At 45.3% G+C, this 20,451-nt stretch overlaps 1 protein-coding gene across 3 annotated transcripts; it reads right to left on the bottom strand.

Moving 5' to 3' along the window:
- Nucleotides 1-154: 154 nt before the first annotated feature.
- Nucleotides 155-19,264, bottom strand: itgb4 (integrin, beta 4). Of its 3 annotated transcripts, none has more exons than XM_084567873.1 (42): nt 18,907-19,264; nt 16,624-16,706; nt 16,157-16,239; nt 15,919-16,020; nt 15,597-15,801; nt 15,405-15,501; nt 15,110-15,281; nt 14,011-14,274; nt 13,826-13,915; nt 13,610-13,732; nt 13,331-13,498; nt 13,161-13,237; nt 12,821-13,029; nt 12,266-12,369; nt 12,080-12,175; nt 11,864-11,993; nt 11,602-11,724; nt 11,360-11,478; nt 11,237-11,270; nt 10,933-11,127; nt 10,715-10,818; nt 10,564-10,622; nt 10,433-10,456; nt 10,192-10,340; nt 9,922-10,101; nt 9,169-9,317; nt 8,745-8,952; nt 8,310-8,618; nt 8,020-8,177; nt 7,744-7,924; nt 7,483-7,620; nt 7,216-7,398; nt 6,996-7,124; nt 4,501-4,668; nt 4,264-4,410; nt 3,686-3,820; nt 2,815-2,964; nt 2,445-2,633; nt 2,181-2,336; nt 1,899-2,063; nt 1,651-1,737; nt 155-1,561 (listed from the first exon to the last, which is right to left on the bottom strand). In XM_084567873.1, exons 2-42 carry the CDS (start codon nt 16,697-16,699, stop codon nt 1,431-1,433), a joined length of 5,766 nt encoding a protein of 1,921 aa, XP_084423999.1. In that variant the 5' UTR covers nt 16,700-16,706; nt 18,907-19,264; the 3' UTR covers nt 155-1,430. The 3 variants fall into 3 exon arrangements, with proteins under 3 accessions (XP_084423999.1, XP_084423998.1, XP_084424000.1); XM_084567872.1 differs by having other exon boundaries at nt 18,900-19,263; XM_084567874.1 differs by lacking the exon at nt 3,686-3,820 and having other exon boundaries at nt 156-1,561; nt 18,900-19,262.
- Nucleotides 19,265-20,451: the final 1,187 nt, after the last annotated feature.

Genomic DNA, 20,451 nt, shown 5'->3' with positions numbered 1-20,451 from the left:
TTTGTATTACTTATAAATGGAAAAACAAACTTTACAAACGTTGTAGCGTTGAAGGCACTCTTAAGGTTGTGTGGCCGTGCAGCTACTTCCTCAGCGCCGTCAAAGAGTGGAGCTGATGAGAGCTTAATAACGCACGCAGGCAAATAATTGCAGACTGGGCTGTTGCATGTCAATAGTGGATTCTCACTCTGTTTGATTCTTTGTCTCAGGCTTCCTGCAAGCATTCGTCTGGCATGAGCTTGTTTTGCAACTGTGTTTTTGTGAAATATAAATTCACCCAAATGTCAATAAATTAATGTTAAATACTCCCATCTCTAGTGCCTTCAGTGGTTAGATTGTTTAAATCATACACAGTACGGGGCGTTTTCTTTTTATTTTAAAATCTTTTATTAAGTGCAATAGATGTGATGAAAAATGAAATGAAGGAAAATAGTTCAACTGCTTAAAAGTATGTGATACACGTCGATGAAAAGTACTACACAGTTTCTGGTGAAATGTTCATCCACTTGTCCTTATCATTTAAAAACATCTGCTTTTCTAAAAATATTTTCGACTCAATGTGAAGCCAGAATACAGCAGGACTTTCAGTAAGAAGCAAATACAATCTTTCCGTCTCTGCGCACCACTTCTCCTCAGTTCAAATGGAAATGGCCCTTGCAAAGTAAACGGACACATGAAAAATACGGAAACACGTTAAAATGAACAGGTTTTGATCATGTGTTGTGAACCCATGCTCTTATCTCGTCAGCAGGAAATCAAGACGTAAGTGAGTCAAACGACCTCTATATTTGGAATTAAATTCAACATCAGTTTGCTTAAGTAAAAGTCTTAAAAAGTATTAAATACGCTTGAAAAAAAAAAAAACATTATCACTCTTATATATATAATACAAACCTATGAACAAAAGTCCCAAATACACCACATGGACACTTTGATCACACAGCACAGGACACCAGTGAATGAAGTTAATCAGAGCATCCACAACCATTTAAAGCCTGTGGAAACGAATGCGTCATCGTTTTCAGTCAAAACGCGGGTTAAAACGTGGTGAGTTTAACCTGAAATGATCCGAACACGTCAAACAAGATGCAGGTGGAGAAAAGAGGAGGGGGGTCACTTTGGATGAGTGAACAGCAGCCAGATTACTGGTCCGTGCTTTAAAGCCCCATTGTGGTTGTTAGCAGGTCTGAATCAGATCAGAATCTGAAGCTACGTGCTCACGGGAAAGTGTTCAGAGAGCGTGTAACAGACAAGAGAAAACGGTCTCATCTCCATCTATATATTATACGAAAGGTTTTTCTTTAGTTCCGGCATCTCACCCAAACACACACACACACATTAAAAACATTCAGTACTCTTTTTAAAAGAGATCCTCGGATACGATTGCTCATCACGTTGGGCCCACGGATGCTGATTTGTTAAATAAGATCTTAAGATTCGTAGAACATCTTCTTTGTGACGGTGGTTCCTCCCATGACGCTCCTCTGGACCACCTCCTTGGTGACCTGGCGGGTCATCATGCCGCTGGTCTCTGTGTGCTGTGTGGTCATCATCATCCCGTCTGTCAAGAGAGGAGGCAGAACGTGTTAGTGGCGAGCGATGACAAGTTTTTCTAAGGAGCGCGTGAACGAAACAAACTAATTTATGCACCTGAGAAAAAGGGCTCGTCGAGCATCGTTGGCATGTGGTAAACCTCCCTCCTCGACAGGGATTGGTTGGAGTACTGAGACAAAGAACCTACAGGAGGCAAGGAAGGACAGAAATGATGATCTGTTTGATCTGACGCAAGAAATCTCAACAATAACCGGTCAGACTGACAGGCTGAAATTTCCATGTGACTTAAATTTCTCACAATATCGGAGCATTAAAAGTCAGTTTTCCAATAGGCGTGGTCTTACTTTCGTCCTGTGACTCGATGGTGATGATTCCCTCCCTCTCGGGGCCAAAGCCCTGCGTGGTTTGAGCCTGGACCTTGAACTTGTAAGGGACGTTCTCGGTCAGGTTTGTGACGGTCAGACTGGTATCAGAGCTGTCGCCGTTCACCTCGAAGGATCGCAAATCACCTGGAACAGACGGGACGCGGACGAGGTCAGGAAACGACACAAGCTGAGAATTTTATTCGACCTGTGAGACGCGCAGATCAGAAAAGGGGCAGATTGTTCTTTCCGGGAGGGGCTCACCTCCACCCTGCACCTGTTCACAGGTGACTACGTAGCCCAGGATTTCTCCGTGGGGTTTGCGAGGCTTCTCCCAGCTGAGCTGCAGGGAATCAGGGCTCAGGGCCGTGAACACCAGCGGGCCTGGAGCGCTGGGAGTGCTCAGAGTGAACGGTGAACCTGGAGGGGACAGAAAACACAATGAGGAAGGAAGCGTTGCTCTTCTGGTGAAACGCATAATCATCATCGTTTTTTCTGGTTTGATCAGAGAATGAACAGAATCGGCACCTGGCATGGGGCTGAGGGGGCTCATGGGGTCGACGGCCGACTCGATGGTGATGACTCCCTCTCTCTCTGGACCCCAGCCCTCCTGGCTCTGAGCCTTCACCTTACATACGTAGGAGTGGTTGGGCAGCAGGTCCTGGATGATCACAGAGGTCTCTGCTGGGTTCGTCACGTTGATACGCTTCATGTCGCCTGCAGGAGAAGAGAAAGCCATCGATCAGGACGATAAATACTGAAAGATCCGCTGGAAACACACATGAACGTGCAGCATAGAGGGATCCTTCGCGGGGCACAGAGGAGTAAAGACTAAAGAGGACGCTGACGCACGCACGCACGCACGACTGACGCAGGGGGACAGATTCTTTGTCTTTACCTCCGTTGAGCTGCTGGTAGAGGACACAGTAGCCCAGGATGTCTTTCTCACAGTGAGGCTCCTGCCAGCTGACCTTGAGGGCAGTGGGTCCCAGAGCAGAAAACACCAGTCTGCTGGGAGTCTCAGGGATCCCAGGAGAGATACGCGCATCTGATGGGACGGGAAAAGAGAAGGGTTAAAATCAGATTATGTGGATCAAAAAGAAGTGTAGACTTAATCTAAATGAAAGAGAAATACTGAGTCGGATGTCTGCCATTTTTTCACACTGCAGACTTGACGCGACTTACGTGTGAAGACTCTACCGCTATCCCTGGAGAATGATTTGCCCACGCGGGGAAGCAGAATATGACAGCCTCACAAAATTGCTTCGGGAAAGAGATTAGCAAAGCCTGCCTCACGGAGATGAGGAGCGCAGAACCGGCGCTGGCATTGATTTAGAGTCGCGGTCCTGGCCACAAAACCCCCACATGTCCATAATTCTGTCTCATTTTGGTTTGGCCTCCACCAACTCCTGCAGGAAATACTTGGGTCTGCAGTTGCGAAATGCTCTAGCCTGGAGAGAGCGGTGGGCCACACAGGAATCAGCTCACAAGTAGCCCACTCTCAAATCTTAAACCATTCTACACTAATGAGAGGTTTTCTAAAGTCCCTAACTGAGTTATGATACTGCAAGACATAAAAAAGCAGAAACGCTGGCAGTGATGTAACGGTTCTGAAGTTGCTGTAACACCCCAAAAAGCAAGTACGACCAGATCCAGAGGAACACAAAGCATCAGTCAATCAGAGAAGCGGGAGTTAAGATGACATCGCGGGCTGCCTTACATCCAGCACACTCATCCAGTGCATTCATGCTCGTACGCGGCAGACTTACCCTGGAGCACCCTGTCCAGATTATATAAGGCTTCATTGACGTCTGAAGAGTTGGTCCTGGCCCTCGAACCCTGAGCGAGGCTGTAGCTGAACTGGCTCTGAGAGCTGCTCTGCATCCCAGTGTAGCCAAAACCACCTGACGGCCCATTGAGCAGGAGGGGGGCAAAGGAGGAGGGTGCCGGGACGATGGGGAAGAGAGGCAAAGAAAATGGTGGAAGTAGCATAATAGGGGGAGGGGGGGAGGAGGAGGAGGAGGAGGAGGAGGGCAGGTAGGGAGTAAATAAGAGGTAAAAAAAATAAATAAAAAAAGTATAGGAAACAAGGGGAGGGAGGGAGAAACAGCGATAGTCAGCATAGCTCCTGCAAAGTCCATGTGGATAAGATTGCTGTGCAGCCAACAGCCCCAACCCTGCTAACAGATGTCCAAGCCATCGACCTCATGCGCTTGCAGTTTACCTGCCAAGGCGTCATAAATACTCCACTCCAAAGTCACATTTTCTTTTTTTGTCCAGAAAGTCAGAAATAATTCTTTTACACCGACTACACTGGAATGAACTCAAAGCTTTGCAAGGCACTAACCATGATCTGGGAACGCGCCCGGCATATTTCCCATGACGATGGAGTCCCGGATGTTTTCGTCGGCGTAACCTCTCTCTGAGCGCTTCCTCATGATGACTTCGGATGCGTGCACTCCTCCGCCGATGAAATCCTGTCGACGAGAGCCTCCTACGAGAAGACACGCAGATGGCGGTTAAAGACGCGCAGCGGCCTGACCCTTCCGGTCCCTCTCGGCGAAGTCGCTCGTGTCCGTCCTACCTGATCCGGACATGTAGTTGGTGGTCGTTTCAGTGGTGAAGGAGCCGCCTCCGCCTCTGTAGTTGGAGCCCAGGGTGGACATAGGAGAGGATGACGTGGACAGGTTGCGCGTTCCCGAACCCCCCGGGAACAGGAAGTTCTGCTCCCACCGCCCGTTCATCATGGAATCTGTGAAACACACGAGAGACGGGGTTGCGGTTAGAGTTAGCCGCCGTTCATTCTTACACCGACACGGAGCGGCGGCACAGTGCACTTTGATGTGAAGCACCCGAAACCAGCCTCAGACTGTCTACGGAGAGGAAGCACCAGCAGCTTCTGTTTTAGTTCCAAGCAAAGAGAGACTTTTTGTCAACCTGCAGGCAGCGGGCCTTTTTAACCGCAGGTTCTCTGTTTGTAGCTGCTTTGTAAAATATTACTGTTGTTTACTTGCGGAAGAGCAAAGGATTTAGATTATTTGCTCCAATTAAATGCAGTAGCATGTCCACTGACTGATAGAAGCGTCATTAGGCTATATGGACTAGTCATCTGGGAGATATTGAGACGTTTCACTGAATAACTTTCCGGTGCCGCAGGATAATAAGGAGTCTCAGGATTTGTCCTTTGGATGCCGATGATATATTTTCAAGATAATCTAATAATTGTCAAGTTCCTTCACTAAAAACCAGTAATACAAACCTCAGACTGGCCTTATATGAAATGTCATGACGATTCATCCCCTGGGGCCCACGACCTGACATCCAAAATTACAGCCAAGCCACATAATACTGAGATTATCTATTTGGATTATTTATTTTTTTTTTACAAACCTGCAGATCAACAATATTTAAGCCACACATTTACAGATAAAAATTTCTGTCTATATGCAGCATGTGTTGCGACATCCACATGGCTTCATTTGCTGCTTGGAAAACTTCTCTAACACTGTTCAAACTGCTCCCTCTTGTGGAGCGCCTGCGACCGACAGAGCAGTTTCACGAGGCGTTCCGCTTCTTAAACGGCCGACCTGAAGGTGAAAAGCAAACACGGCTGCAAGAGAAAGTGTCATCCTTGAAACCGCCCCTGTAGAAATGAGACTGCATTTAATCAGGAACCCGTCGCTTCCACGTGACGTCACTAAGCCTTCACACACATCCGAAAAGCAGCGTTCAGATCCACAGTGGGATGTAGACGTAGCACCTGGGAGAAAAAAAGCCCGCCGCCGATCATCAACTGGAGGTGGGCAGTTGATGTCGGTGCTCCTCTCTGGGCAGGTGGTGGGAGGAAAAGTGGGATAGATGCCAAGCAGATGCAAGGAGGCAAGGACTGAAGACCGAAACCGAATGTTAAGGCAAATAGTTTCTGAGCGGATCAAATCACGAAGGTAGAGGGAAACGTTGTTGCCTTGCTGGGAACATGACTGGCCGTGCATTGCAGCGGGCATGCGTGCTGCCTGTCTGTCTGTCTGCCTGTCTGTCTATCTGTGGGTCTGATGGAGGGGTCTTCACCTGGCAAGGGCGTTTGGGTGTTGCTGGGGTGGGGAGCATCATCTGAGCTCATCTCTGTGTCTGTGCTGAGCCGACTGGGGATGACGTCCACTCGCTTTTTCCATGACACCTTACGCAGATCCAGGCTGGACCCCACCAGCTTGACAAATTTCCAGCCTTGATTTTCGAGGTCACAGGGGGAGAAGCCAGCAGGCGAAGGATAGATTTGTAAGGAAGAAGTGCTTGTTTTACTACACATTACTGTACAAAAAGACTGGAACACATTCAAAGGATCATATGATATACTGTATATACTGTATACTGCTTTATATCGCTCTAGTCCAAATTATCTCGGACAGACAGCACTGGGTCCCTGAACAAACTAAGAGTGAGACCACAAAAAGCAGAGGAGTGACAGCAGGCTTATCGAGGGCAGGCCCTGCTGTTAGTGATCGTAAAGCACTCAGTGTTTACAAAGGGTTGCATTGGAAGCATATTACTGCTGTGGCTTGCTGGGGCGTAGTCTTCAGGAAAAACGCCTGCCAGATGGAAGCGATAAAAGAACCGTGACAATTATGCCATTTGTGAGTGTCGCAGCTTTTCCTTAGTGTCACTGCTGACAGTGGGGAAGGATATCTATGTCCACCTTTTCAGGCATTTCACATAGAACATCTGAATACTCAGAGAGAGCGAGAACAAGAGAAAAGGAGATTAGATCCTGATGATCTTAGCAAGTTGACGAATGATAGTCTGCGTGCTGACTTTAGAACATCACAGACTCCATCCCCTGCGCTTCTGACGAAGCGATGACACCACAGCACTGTGTAAAAACACATTTGCCACAGGATCAAAGTAAGATGCCCCGGAGCATTGAGATTGAAATAACTGGATCCATATTACAGTGATATCTCACTCTTGCAGTCTGGCAGGCACATGCGTCTTGCTGGAGCCAAAAATGCGTCAGAAAAGAGCACTGGCAGATTGAGTGTAAGCCTTTTTGAGCAAACAGTGGTTTTGGCTCTGGGTACCCACCATCACCAGAGACACTGGGTGTCTTGGAGCCTGCAGGAGACTTCATCACATCATTGCTGTACATCAGGTAGCCATCATACTCGTCCCCTGCCTCAGCATCCACGATAGGAACGTCTGGAATGATGGGAACTAGGAGCAGAAAGAGAGAGAGGGAGGAATAAATCTCTCTTTCAGGAGACAGAGGCTCAGCATTCAAGGAATGCGTTCAAAACAAACTTACTGGACAGAGGTCTGGTAGGCTGTGATGCCAAGTTGATGGTAGCATCTCTGAAAGGGCCCCAACCCACGCTGTTCTTGGCACGGACCTTGTACTGATAGGTCTGGGCACTTTGGAGATTCTCAATCAACAGCATTCGTTTCTTCGGGTTGTCAATCTTCACTTTCTTTTCCGCTCCCACTGGCACTGTGAGAAGTAACGAGCATTAGGATAGGATGACAATTATATCCTCGAATGTCGAGTGTTCCCATTTCTTGGAAGGTGTCTTACCCAGTCCATCGTTGATTGGCGTGTAGATGACCTCATAAGCTGTAATGATGCCGTTGGTCTCAGCGGGTTCTGCCCAGCTGACTTGAGTCACAGTCGGACTGATGACGTTGAAGGCCAGACGACCAGGTTCACCAGGCGCTGCAGGAAAAAGGAACAGGAAGTGCTTTAAGTTCAAACTTATTCTTATTATAGAACAGCACAGTGCCTGTATGCTATTATGTAGAGGTGAACTGTGGTTGAACTGTGATTGTCAGTAATTACCATCCTCCAGTGTTTTACAGGAAACGACATCGGTGTCATAGCCGTCTCCCACTACATTGTAGGCGCACACTCGCATCTCATAGTCACAATAGGGGTACAGGTTGGTCAACTCAGCTTGAGGAGTCTTCACATCTAAGACCTGGGCGTCTTTCTCTTGGTCTCCATAGATCCAGTACTTCACCTAAAACAAGTTTACAGCGTTTGAGAAATACAGCACGGCGTAAATGAAAGGAATCGGATCGCGTTGACGCTCGTGAACGTGCCGATTGGACGTACCTTGTACCCCATGGCGTTACCAGGTGATGGGTTCCAGTTCAAACGGATGTTTCTGGGTCCAGTTGCTTTTGCCCTCACGTTTGAAGGTGAGGGAAGGTGACCGCCGGGGGAGGTGGCTTTCTGGGTCATGTAGCCCTTCGTTTGCATCTCTGCAGATCCTGGAAGTTGGAGGACAAAACAAGCATTCAGCAAAAATAGCATGTGATTCCGGAAAGTCCACAAATGCCGTTTCATTAAACCTTTTGCTTGATGTTTTTGTTCAACTACAAATTTATTTAAAGTCTCTTCACCTGTGACATTGACATTTGTGGTCTTCGGCTCCCCAACAGTAGCATTGCTGGGGTCAAACAGCTCCACTTGGAAGGTCTCTGGCTGGACCGGGCTTGGGTAGTTGGCTGGTTCAATCACTATGTTCTTCTCTGTTTCACCAGGAGCAAACTTCAGGGCGCCAGAAAGGTCGAAGCGCTGGGACTTCTTGGTACGCCATTTCACTGTGGCGGGACTCTCTAAGTTGCGAGTGCGGACCACGGGGATGGTGTAAGTTGGATCTGAGGTGGTGAAGTTCTGGGTGCCCTTCTTGAACGCCACCACGCTGGATTCTAGTCAAACAAAGATCATGAGGATAAAAGAGAAGCAAGTTTAGCCGTTTAGTATGGTTCCATAAAATAAAGCGGCGCTTTGTCTGGGAAACAAGGATGTAAGAAATACCGAAATACTTCACTCACCTGGCAGGTCTGCGATAGTGACAGTGGTTCTTGGGTAGCGTCCCAGTTTGGCACCCTGCTGTGGGTTACTGAGATCCATGACAAACTGCTTGACCTGTTTGTTTTCCAGAAGGCCATCTTTCTCACCCAGCTCCAGCAGACGAACAGGAACTGTCTTCTGGGTCTCACCAGGACCATAGCTCATGTTTGCGTCTACACCCACATAGTCCTACAATACATCAAACAGGGTTGTAATTATTGGTACTACTGGTTACTGATACAACACTGACTGGTTATTACAAGACACCACAGCCCATGAAAGGCTTGTTCACTTGTTAGTCCAAAAAAGTGCACACATAAATTATTGGAAACCGCCCAAAAATCTTTACAGGTATAAAAATACCAAGTCAAATTTAAATATAGAGCTGAACAACACTCAGTTCACCTTGGTATCCTTGGCGGTGAGATCCCGCGTGCAGTAGGTGACTTGTGTGCGTCCATCTTCAAAGATCTCTCGACTGATTGGGATGTTGGCCACTCCGTCCTGCCTGCTGTAGGTGTACGCCGGCTGGAGGAATGAGAAGACGCTGGTGGCTGCGGAGAAAGAGGTGAGAATCAGTAAGTGTGCCTTGCAGCGGTTTTAAACTTTTTGTCTGCCTGTAGGTCAGGGTCCCACAAAAGCCAATACATCCTGTTTCTTTCAGCAGGAAAGGAGAAGCCTGAGGCAAAGATAACCATGCCAGCTTTTCTTCAAAGGCTTAACATAACTCTGCATAACACCAATAACAACAAATGCTAATTGTGGAAAAAAAAAAAACAGTGTCCTAAGAGACAGCTATTACAGAGACAGCTATCAGCAACACAGCAAAGCAGTGTGCGTCTTTTATTATACATGTTACACGTTATTATTTTATCATGACAATACATGGTCCAGACATTTGGATTCTGCACAACGGATGTGGCCTGCGTGCTGTTAGTTGGGGTTCAGTGTTGTTGGTTTGTCTCTCAACAGACAACAAATACACTTGGGTTACCAGATTGGTGTGATCCATGTCAACTGATTAAACACTTTCCATTAGTTCAAGTCTCTGGGATTCTAATGAATTGAAGGTGTCTTTTTCCTTGATTCAAGTTTTAAGTTTGTATACACAACAACTGTATTTTTAAAAGCAAACCGATAAAATCTGAGATGTCTCACCTTTATCTTTGATGATGGTGATATCAACCGAAGGTTTTCCAATCTTTGCGATGCCCAGGGGAACATCTATGGTCTCCACCCTAAGCTGTTTTTTGTCATCATCTTCATCCTTGACAAAGAGTGGCACGTGAACGTCTACTGTCTCCACACCTTCTTGAAACTCAATGGCACCATCAGCCTCTGCAGATTTAATAAGAGAGAAGGAAAAATCATCAGCTTTACTGCTACAAAGTGAAAACACACACACACACACACGTCGCTAGCACACACCTCTGTCTGAGGCCACGGTGTAGTAGCCTGGCACCACTTTGAGGCCATGGAAGTTTCCAGACTGTACGTGCTTCTGAGTCAGTTTAATGATATCTGGGTAAGCACTTCGAGGAGCTGCCAAAAGCGTGTCCATGATGGTGTTGTCCTGCCTGAAAAGCACAGAGAACTCACAAAAGTCAGCGAATGCATGGACCTAACAAGAAAATGAACTCTGGTGTCTTTTATTCAGTCAGAATTTTACCTTTTTCCGGCATTTCTTTGCATTCTGCAAGAAGAAGTGAAACGTATTAATTTGTGCGAGAACAGACATTTCATTTACATTTTTTATTACCAGAACAAAGACAGTGATATGACTACGGTGTGCTAATCTACCTGAACGAGGTCTTCTGCACCCTCTGTGCCCCGGGGATCTGCTTGTACACAGTATTTAGCTGAACGGAAGAACAAATACAGTACTTAGTAACACTGTCATGGTCCATACATTTACACATGTGCCCAGAAAGAAACAAAAAAACACACTCACATTTTCAGCCACTTCATTGCGGAGTCGTTCTGCATCTCTGGATTCAGGACGAGAAAGGCTTTCAGAGAACAAGTTGTTTAGACGGAGGGAGATCGGGAAGTGGACTGCAAATGATAAAAGAGAAAAAATGTTAAGATAAAAAAAACAACTTGTTTATTTTAAAAGCTCACTTTAGTATTTTGTACAGAAATCTGCATATAAAACAATTTAGGACTCACTGGTCTCTTTTGGGTTTGGCTTCATCAGAGCCTGGGGGTGATTGGGTCCGCGGTGCACGTTATCTGTGACCTTCCAGTGAACCACATCAGTTCCTTTGGGCGGGCCGGTCCTCACCATTGGTGTGTCCAGATGGTCTGAGGTGATCAGAGACTGACGGAGCAAATACTCATCCTCCTTGAAGCCAACCATGCGACCTGGAGAGTACACAACATAAGATGACTCATATTTAAGATGGTGGGAGGATGAATGGATGGATTTAAAGCAACGCTGTCACATGTAACATGATAATATGACGCGTATTACCTCTCGCACAGCAAGGCAGCAGGGCAAGGCAACTCTGTGTCGAGAAAAGACAGAAGCCGTTACCTACAAACATCTGCGACTGAGATATCTGTCATTTGCGGGTCCAAATGTGAGTGCTCATACCTGAAGGCACCCTTTGCAGCAGGCACAGTATTTCCAGCAGCAGAGCAGCAGAAGTGCCAACAGTAGCAAGAGGAACAAGATGAGAGGCAGCAACCACAGGAGACTAGCAGGGGGACAATCTGAAGGGACAAAATAAATAAAGTTAGAAACACAACGATCATACAAAGCAAAGGTGAGATTTCATATCATATCAACAGTTGTTGCCACAAGGGCACAGAGCATAAGTCCAACCTGCAGCTCACCTTTCTTTTCGAGCACTTGAACCTCCAAGTCTTTGGTTGGATCTGCAGGGTTTTCCACAGTGTAGTAGTATGTGCAGTCGTCGTCCTCATCACGGAAACTGCACGAGTCAAGCACTTTCTCGCCTGAAAACAGATACACGCACGCACATGTACCGTGAACTAACTGCTTTTGAACATTTCATAATGTCCTCCAGAAAATGAATTTCCCCCCATTCAGTGAAAAGCCAGTAGCAGTCATTTTGCCCCGTTTGTGTGTGCTTACGTTTCTTCAGTTCGTCCACCAAGACAATTTTGAAGGGGCACTTGTCACACTCCTCTCCTTTCCTTTCTCCTGTCTTCCAGGCTTGACACTGGACACAGCTCCTTGTGCCTTCACACACACCTAACTGGGCCTAGCCAGGACATGCACCGAAAGAAGGTCAGACAAGACTATACAGACATAAGAGGCACAAATACAAATATTTAAACATCCACACACCTGGAAATTTGGTTCACACGTTGATGTCATCTCGAGACCAGAGTTTGAACATTCACAGCGGCCGCACACACATTTCCCTCGTCCGTTGCAGACACCCTGGTTCACATGAAGATATTGTCAGACACAGACTGAACGTTGAGTGAAATTATAACTTAATCTACAACCAACATTGTTGGCTCTGCTCACCCCCTTGCCGTCGAGACAGGTCTGGTTGCTCTTGGGACACTCGCAGGCACTTCCCTCCCAGCCCTCCATACATGAACACTGTCCCATAATGCAAGAGCCGCGCTCTGACAAGCGAAAGAACAAGATTTAACAAGAAAGAATAGCGATAACAGGATTTGTCACTAAGTGAAAAAGGATGGAAGGTGTCAAATGAGATGAACAGCGTCTTGTAGCTTCAATACAAGTGGATATAAGTTGTAAACGCAACATTAACATATATTGATCATTTTTAAGTTAATATGGGTAGTATCTGTGGTACTAACAAATAGAATATTAACATTTACTAGATTTTTGTTTTGGGCCACCTGAGGCACACAATATTTAACCGGCTTTTAGTTCAGTTTTGTATCCACCAGGTACACCAGGTATCCTGAGGGAAATATCCCAGTCTGTAACTAAAGCCTCTGCTGTAACAGCTGAATGATGAAAATAATTTGTAAAGTCAAGTCAAGTCAGGAAAGTACTAACTGTACAGTATATGCAGAAGGCCATATTAACACTGCTAGTCTGTCGTACCATTGCAGAGGAAGCCTCCAAATCTTTGACACTGTGTCTTGTCGTACTGACAGTAGGGTCCTTCATATTGTTCCGGGTTGTAGCACACGCAGGTTCCACAATCCAGACAGTCTCCACGGCCTGAGCAAGGCTCGTCAATGCCCGGACCTTTGCACAGGTTGGTGTCCTGAGCTGAAGCACTCGCTGAGCAGTCACAGAAAGTACTCAGCCTGAAGGAGAAGTGCGGAAATAATAGCAAAGACTTTATTAAACCTAGAGGACTAAAAAAACTGTTCACATACGTTACTTATTTTTTTTTTTTTTTTTATTCTTTCCAGGAACTACATCATTCAAGTCTTACCAGCCTGGATAGCACTGACACTTCCCGCACACCAGGTCTCCGTGGCCATTGCATGTCTCTGCATTTCTTATGGGATTCTGGCAAATTTAAAAAATAAAAAACTGTCAGGGACAAATCTGCCATTAACAAATATGAGCGAGTTACTTCACTTTTTGTTGTGTGCATCTAACCTGTTCACAGTCACAGGTGGGACACAGAACTGTGGCATTCACATGGACGGCAGTGTTAAAGGTCGTAGGTTTGACCCTAATCAGCCCCTGTTTTTCTTTTGAATCCCTCATGCAGACAGACTCTTCATCAATCATCCGTTGGGCTTTGAGTCGCATCTTGAACTTGCCCTGATGAGCGAGAGAGAAACACGAGAGAAGCGAGAGAATCAACATATGTTTCTGTCACTTCAGTGGACTGCTGTGTAAAAACATTTGTTTCCATCTTGTTCTGCCACCTACAACTGCTCCGGGCTTGAAATTGAAATTCCCATATTCTGCGACGTGTCCGCTGGTGTGTAAGAACTGAGCCTCAAAAGCCTTGGGTCTGTCCTCTGCACGGATGCTCATCTTAGAACGGATACTCTGAAAGGGGCAAATGAGAAGATCAGCACACGGAGAGGAGTTGATCCACTTGCCTTAAGTGTCTATAATGTACCAGCACCTGTAGGCTTTTACCTTAAAGGCGTTCTCCATGACTTGTAGGATGTTGGATGAGTCTTCTTGCAGCAGACCAACCTCAGCGATGGGGAAATACTCTTTGAGTTTCTGACAGAGAGTTACACCAAAATCAGTTTATGACCAAAACACCACGTTTCTGGAGGATGACTTCAACGTAAGCTGAAGATCTAAAGTCCACCAACCTCGTAGTATGAGAAGGAGTGGTTAGTGACGGCAAAGATCGGGATGATGTTGTGTTTTCCCAGCAGGCGGACCAGTGTGGGCACTGAAGGGTAATCCTGTTTTGTGTCCATTGTGTATTTGTCGTTTTGGTCCAGATGACAGGCCTCATCGTTGCGAGGCAGGATTCCCGATAGCACATTAGCACCATCAGCCTCGTAGTGGAAGGCTGACTCGGTGGAGAAAACCAGGAGATGCGTGCTAAGGGGGCGCCAGCCGATCTTATCCTAGTAAACAAGTAAAATAAAAACAGTGGTTGGTTGAAAATTTGGACATGTAGGGAAAAGACACTATATCAGAAAATGAGGACAAAGTTGACAGCATACTGAATTTCCTGTCATTCACAAAGTTAATAAATCTGTTCTTTGTAATTTATCATGCATTTGGGGGTAGCAGAAACAAAGTTGTGTACATAGCACTGACGTAGCATCTGCTATTTAGTCGGTGAACATACAGCAAGCTACTAAAAAGTCTGTTGTTTGGTGCTGAGAATATATTATACTCTCTATACTCTTTGGGGGTTACAGCTATGTACAGTACAATGAAGATGTTGACCGTCAGTTTGACCGAAACATTAAAGTAGCAGACTGCAAAACCAAAACGATGAGCTGAAAATGTGCTAAAAAGCTTAAAACTGAGTGTCTATCACAGCAATTTGATGCTTGATGTTGTTATAAAATGTGAATTAAAGATGATTAATGACAACAGAATTAGGCAAATGTGTGAAATCCTAATCTGTAAACAGAGACGAGTCACTATATTTTGGCTGCAATGCATATCTGGAGCACGCCAACATTAGTTCAGCTACTGATGATATCAGAGTGATAGACTCCTGAGTGGACTACATTGATTAAAAAAACAAACATTTAATTTGTAATAGGAAAATGTATATCATTTTTTTTTAATTATTACAGTGCGGAGGATTAAAAGACAAGTTTTAGCTTTTTAGCAAGTTTGGGTGACAGTTTAAATGTGGGATTTAATGCACACTACTGCACCTATTTTTTTTTTTTTTCAAACCTAATTTAGGCAGAACAGGATCCGTTTTGTATTTGTACTAACCCCACACACTGCGGCCTGCAACATAGCATCAAATCCTCCTTCGGGAGCATCCAGGTTGCCGGATATTCTCTCCTTCTGCAGCTCACTGTTGAAGAATTCCAAGTCGTTTGTCAGCTTGATGACGTTTTTGAAAGAGAAGGGAGGATCGCTGTTGGGCCACGGCTGCGCAAGTCTAAGAATGTAAAAAGGAAGATGGACAAAAGAGGGAGAACAAACGGCACGTGCATGTTGAGCATGGCATGGTGGGTATATGTGTGTATAAGTTTCTTCAATGTGTCACATTTTCCCCTCTTACTTGGACGGTCTCATGTCAGTCTGGGGCTCGACCACTTTGTCCACAAACTTTCCAAATCCAATGGTGTAGTTATCTGACAGCCTCTCCACCAGCGAAGCTACAGGAAAAACACATTCACCTTCAGTATCACAACGACTGACGAGTACCTGACTTGCAGTCATCACGACACATCGCTGTTGGAAATGTGCTCACCCAGCTCTTTGCCCATTCTCTTCAAGTTGTCCAAATCGTCAGCCATCGAGTTTGAGAAGTCCATGAGAATATAAAGATCCAGAGGGCCTTTGGTTGGCGCAAACACCTCCACATCCACCAGTTTCTCCTCTCCCGGTAGGAAAGTCATGCTCATCTGCTGCGGAGTCACCTGAGACCGCTGAATCCTCGTGTTAATGCTTTTGCTCTGAGCAATGAGAAGAGTAATGAAGAGGCAGCACCGGAGAAAATTAAGATCGGTCACTTACTGAATTGAAAGAACAGCAGACTGAATGGAAGAGAAAAGAGAGGGATGAAGACTTACTTTCTCTATCAGCATAGAGCTACTATATCTAATGACACCAGCAGAACTGCAGCCATGGGCGAGTATATTCTCGTACAGGTCACAGCGAGGGCCACTGAATTTCTGAGTGAACAGGGAATTTCACTTGTTAGTTTTGTCGTCTTGCATTTGACAAACCACGCAGAATTTAAAGAATCTGAACTAAGTATGCCCATGCTGAATAAACCCCTTCATATTCCCTGCAGATTTGTGCTCCCACCTCATCAGAGCAGTATGCGCAGCCTTTCCCAGCCTGCACACAATCTGAGCAGGTCTTGGTCCTGGCAGCAAAGCAGTAGTTCTCTGTTGGGGCATGGCAGAGGGAAATCGTGAGGGAACAGTGTCAAGAAGAGTCAGAGTCATGAAGGGATAATAAAGAGAGAATTAAACCCATGAAGCATAGCTAGAATACCAGCGGTAACACTAACCAGATTTTGGCATATCTTTGTTTCTCCTGTTGTGCATGATGAAAGCAGTCATACTCTGCAGCCTGTTTCATTTTACTATATGCCATACGCTGTCTAAATAGTGGGTTAACTGAACTTTCTTAAATGTAGAACTTCATCCAAATCTTATTTTAAACATTAATGAATGCCAGTTATATCTTATTTATAAGTTATTTAGTCAATACAGTGACAGAAATAGGTAGAAGAAATCGATATTTTCAAATTGCTTTGTCTTTGTTACCTTCAGCGCAGCAGCAGGTCAACAGGACGGCTAGAAGCCAGAGACCCACTGAGAGATGTAACGTCCATCTCCCCATCTCCTTCCTGCAATGCAAACAAAAAACATACAGATTTAAAAATGTGCTTAAAATCCACTGTTACAGAGAAAGAGAAAAAAAAAAAAGGGAAAGGAGCCAGAAAAAGGGCTACCAGACCCTCGGGATATGTCTCCAGACTAAGGTGTAATTCGAGCCACCTGTACTTTCACTTGGCCAAAGCATAGAGAAAGTGAAGAGACGGCAACTTACTGTTAAGAGCGGTTCAGAAAACAGCAAAAAAAAAAAAAAAAAAAGCAACAGGTAAACTTTACTTTTATACGTGACTATAGTCATAATGAGTCACTTATACACAGTTTTAAAGTGACTGTTTCATCCACATTACAGATACCAAGGGTTGTTTTTATTTGCTCTAGTTGCACTCAGCCATGCACGTGGTTTTGGTGCTCAGGTTTTGAGATATCGGAGAACATGTTGCTACACATCGGATTAATGGAGGTAAAGGGAATTTCCAATTTCTCTGGAACTAGCTTCTCGGGGGAAAAAAAACAGTCCCTTCTGATGTCTCTTACGGAGAATACTGATTAATCTGGAAACTGCCGTTGCTATGGATTTGGATTTATGGATGCGACCCTCCAACAATTTGAGCACAACATATTTGTGCATTACATTGACTTCCATTATAATGTGGCAGAGGTAGAAACATCAGAGATATCAGAGGATCCTAATCATTATCTGATATAGTGCGCCTTTGATACAGTTTTAATATTTTAGGCATGATAGTGTTATGGGGGGGAGTCATGACATAAAAGGGCTGACACAAGGTGGGAGGGGAAATATTTCCGAGAAGCACGCCGCGTAGACTCTTCACAATAAAACCGCTTTCTAATTTCATGCTGGAATCTTGGATGGGATACAGTCTGATGGATGGGAAGCCGCAAAATCTCCACTAAATGCAGGAGGTGGAGGGTGAACAAAAGGGCGCTGTGTGGCACGAAATGTCTCAGTAATTGTCTCGGTAGGCAGCCGCAATTTGAGTGCAGAAAAGACGGCGATTTGTGCCCGGAAGATTTACAACTCCAACAAGGAATTTCTCCTTGAGGCGCGAGAACGACCCGTCCAAGTTAAAAACACAGCCCGAAAACACATGGGAAAGACACCTTAGCATCCATTTGTGAACTCGAGCTGGCTACAGGTGTGTGCATGCGTGGGAGAGATTATGGCAGAAGGTGTCACATACTGTAAATCACCGCTCAAGGGGTGGGGGAGGGAAGAAAAAAAGATCAAACAAGCTCTTATTCTTCCAACGTGATTACCCACCAAGGAATATATAAATAAAGCACTTTGCATTTTGCTCCTTCTCAAACTAAATCAAAGACACACAGGCGTGTAGGCCACTAACAATAAACTGGGAGACACAAATTACAGCTTCCAAGAGACAGAAAATAGAACTGAGTCATTCATGCTGCTTTTCCTCTGGTCTAAACGGGACTGCGGCTTGAAGCAGAGGGGATGTTTCCCAGAGTTCAAAGCTGCAGTCGTTTCTCCGCAGACAACAACATGCCTGCCAGGTGAACATACCTCCACTGGGTGTGGGTCTGACCCTGTTGTGACATCATCAGCAGGGTCTTTCGTAACAGGTTTGGGGGGGGGGGGGGGGGGGGGTCACACTTAAGGACCTTGAAGAGTAAAATGAACAACCACTAAAGCCTCCTAGAAAAATCATTTCATTCATCTTAGCATTTAGTCCTTAAAAAAACCCAAATAACACAAACTAATAAAGCAGTTCTGTAGATTTAATAGTGCGTATCAAATATAAATAGATGTCTGCAAAACGTGCCTATATAAAAACAAATTATCTTTACGGTTTGTTGTGACACAGCAACTTTCACCTGCATTGCATTGTGTAGTCTGTGCCTTTATGTGGGCAATCATGCAGAAAGAGCAGCCACGTTAATCAATTAAAATTAGATTCAAGACAATAAAAACAACCACTAAACTAAATCCAAATGCGTCCTCCACACTGGCATGCACTTCTAAAACACACGTGGTGTCATATAAAGTCAGATACCACGCAGTTTACAGCCATACACCTCGCTCAAATACACACGCAACCCAGCAGAAAAACAAAAAAACAAACAAAACAGCCAATAGTGTAAGGATTTGAAGATCCTGATAAAAGTGGACTGTAAACAATGGAGCAATTAGGAAATTAATGACGGAGATTACTGATTAAACAAACCTCTTACTGTGCTCGCGCCCAGTCCAAGTCCAAAAGTCCAACAACAAATAAGAAAAAAACAAAACTATTTCCTTTTTTTGCTTAGTTTGACCCAGGTGTTTGGGGAAACTTTGTATCCAGATGTGTTGAAAAAAGAAAAACAAAAAAGTACAGGCTTCCTATTTCTCTCTTCTGGTCTTCTTGTTTCTTCTTCCCTTTACAGTCTGGTCTGGTCAAACATTGACTTCTTTGCCCTTAAAGTCCGCTCGGTCGGGTGCGTGTGTGTGTCTCAGAGAGTTTGCAAGTGTGCACTGAGCAGGGATATGAGACGCAGTCAGACTCAGAGCAACTGAGTGAATATGACTGAGAGTGCTGCGACTTGATCCCTCCTTTAGCCTCTGCGTGTACACACACACACATGCACACACACACATCCAGGTGAGGAGCTCTGACGGAGAAAGTTCACTCCCTTCCGCTCAACCTCTATCTCGTCCCCACCCTGTTAGACATTAAAAGCTCCACACCTCTGTGTGTCATGCCCCCCCCCCCGCCCCCTCCTTGCTGCATTCCACCCCGACAGGAGTTCACCTGTGTGGGCTTGAGACTGGAGTCAGGCCCCTCCTTCAGTGGCCTCCTCCCAAGCTCTTGGGAGTGGCAGAGCAGAACAGTGCCTGCAGGCTATGGGAAACAGTACCGTGATTCGTGTTTACACAATCGTACTTACGGGCACATTTTCTTCTTGGCAAATATTTCATATCATTATGATTGCGACATGTTTGTTGTTCCTTTTTTCCAGAGTACTCAGCCGTTTCCTGTGTTTGATAGAAGAGGTACAGTCCCACCAAGGAGGGGGTGTGCATTCCCGGACGAAGGAACCCACATGGAACAGTGACCCTGACACTAGATCCTTGTGCGCACTGTGTTTAATTGTTTTCCTACAGCCTTTCACAAAGGAGCTCACACAGCCACTGTGCAGGTTTTGACTAGAGGGAGGAGAAAGGTTTAAATATCCTCTCAACGCTACTCTCAATAACTAATCCACCCCCCCACCGTAAAAAGAAGAATTAAGAAAAGATTGATCCCTGTGTTTGCTGAAAGAAAGATGGCGCTTCTTGAGTTGCTGCTGCAAACCTGTCAGCAGCAGCATCATTATTCACGTCCATCAGACCCGGAGTAACGTCAGCATTCATTTGAAATTGTAAATCTGTACGCTTGAGAGAGCTTAAACTCAAAGAGAGCGGTGGCCGAAGCATCAAAGCTGCAGACTGTAAAGCCAGGACGACGTACTCAAAGATTTAAAAACCTAATTGTGAAAAATTAGCTATCTGAAAATAAAAAGTGATAGCGGTAGTATAAGAAAGTGAAACTTAGGGCTTTTAGGGCAACATCACTGAGAGAAAAAGCTTTAAAACCACAAAAAAAATGAGTTTATTAGCTTCATTTTACTCAAACGGACAACTGTATAAACTACAGAGATGTGTTGTCGCATGGCTGCTAAGGTCATCTCTGGTCGTGCTCCCATTTATTATGAATCACCATCACACATACTGCAGATCTATAAGTTGTGTGAGGT

The sequence above is a fragment of the Chelon labrosus genome (genome assembly GCF_963514085.1).
Source record: "Chelon labrosus genome assembly, chromosome: 19".
NCBI lineage: Eukaryota > Metazoa > Chordata > Actinopteri > Mugiliformes > Mugilidae > Chelon > Chelon labrosus.
This window is presented reverse-complemented; position numbering and strand designations above follow the sequence as displayed.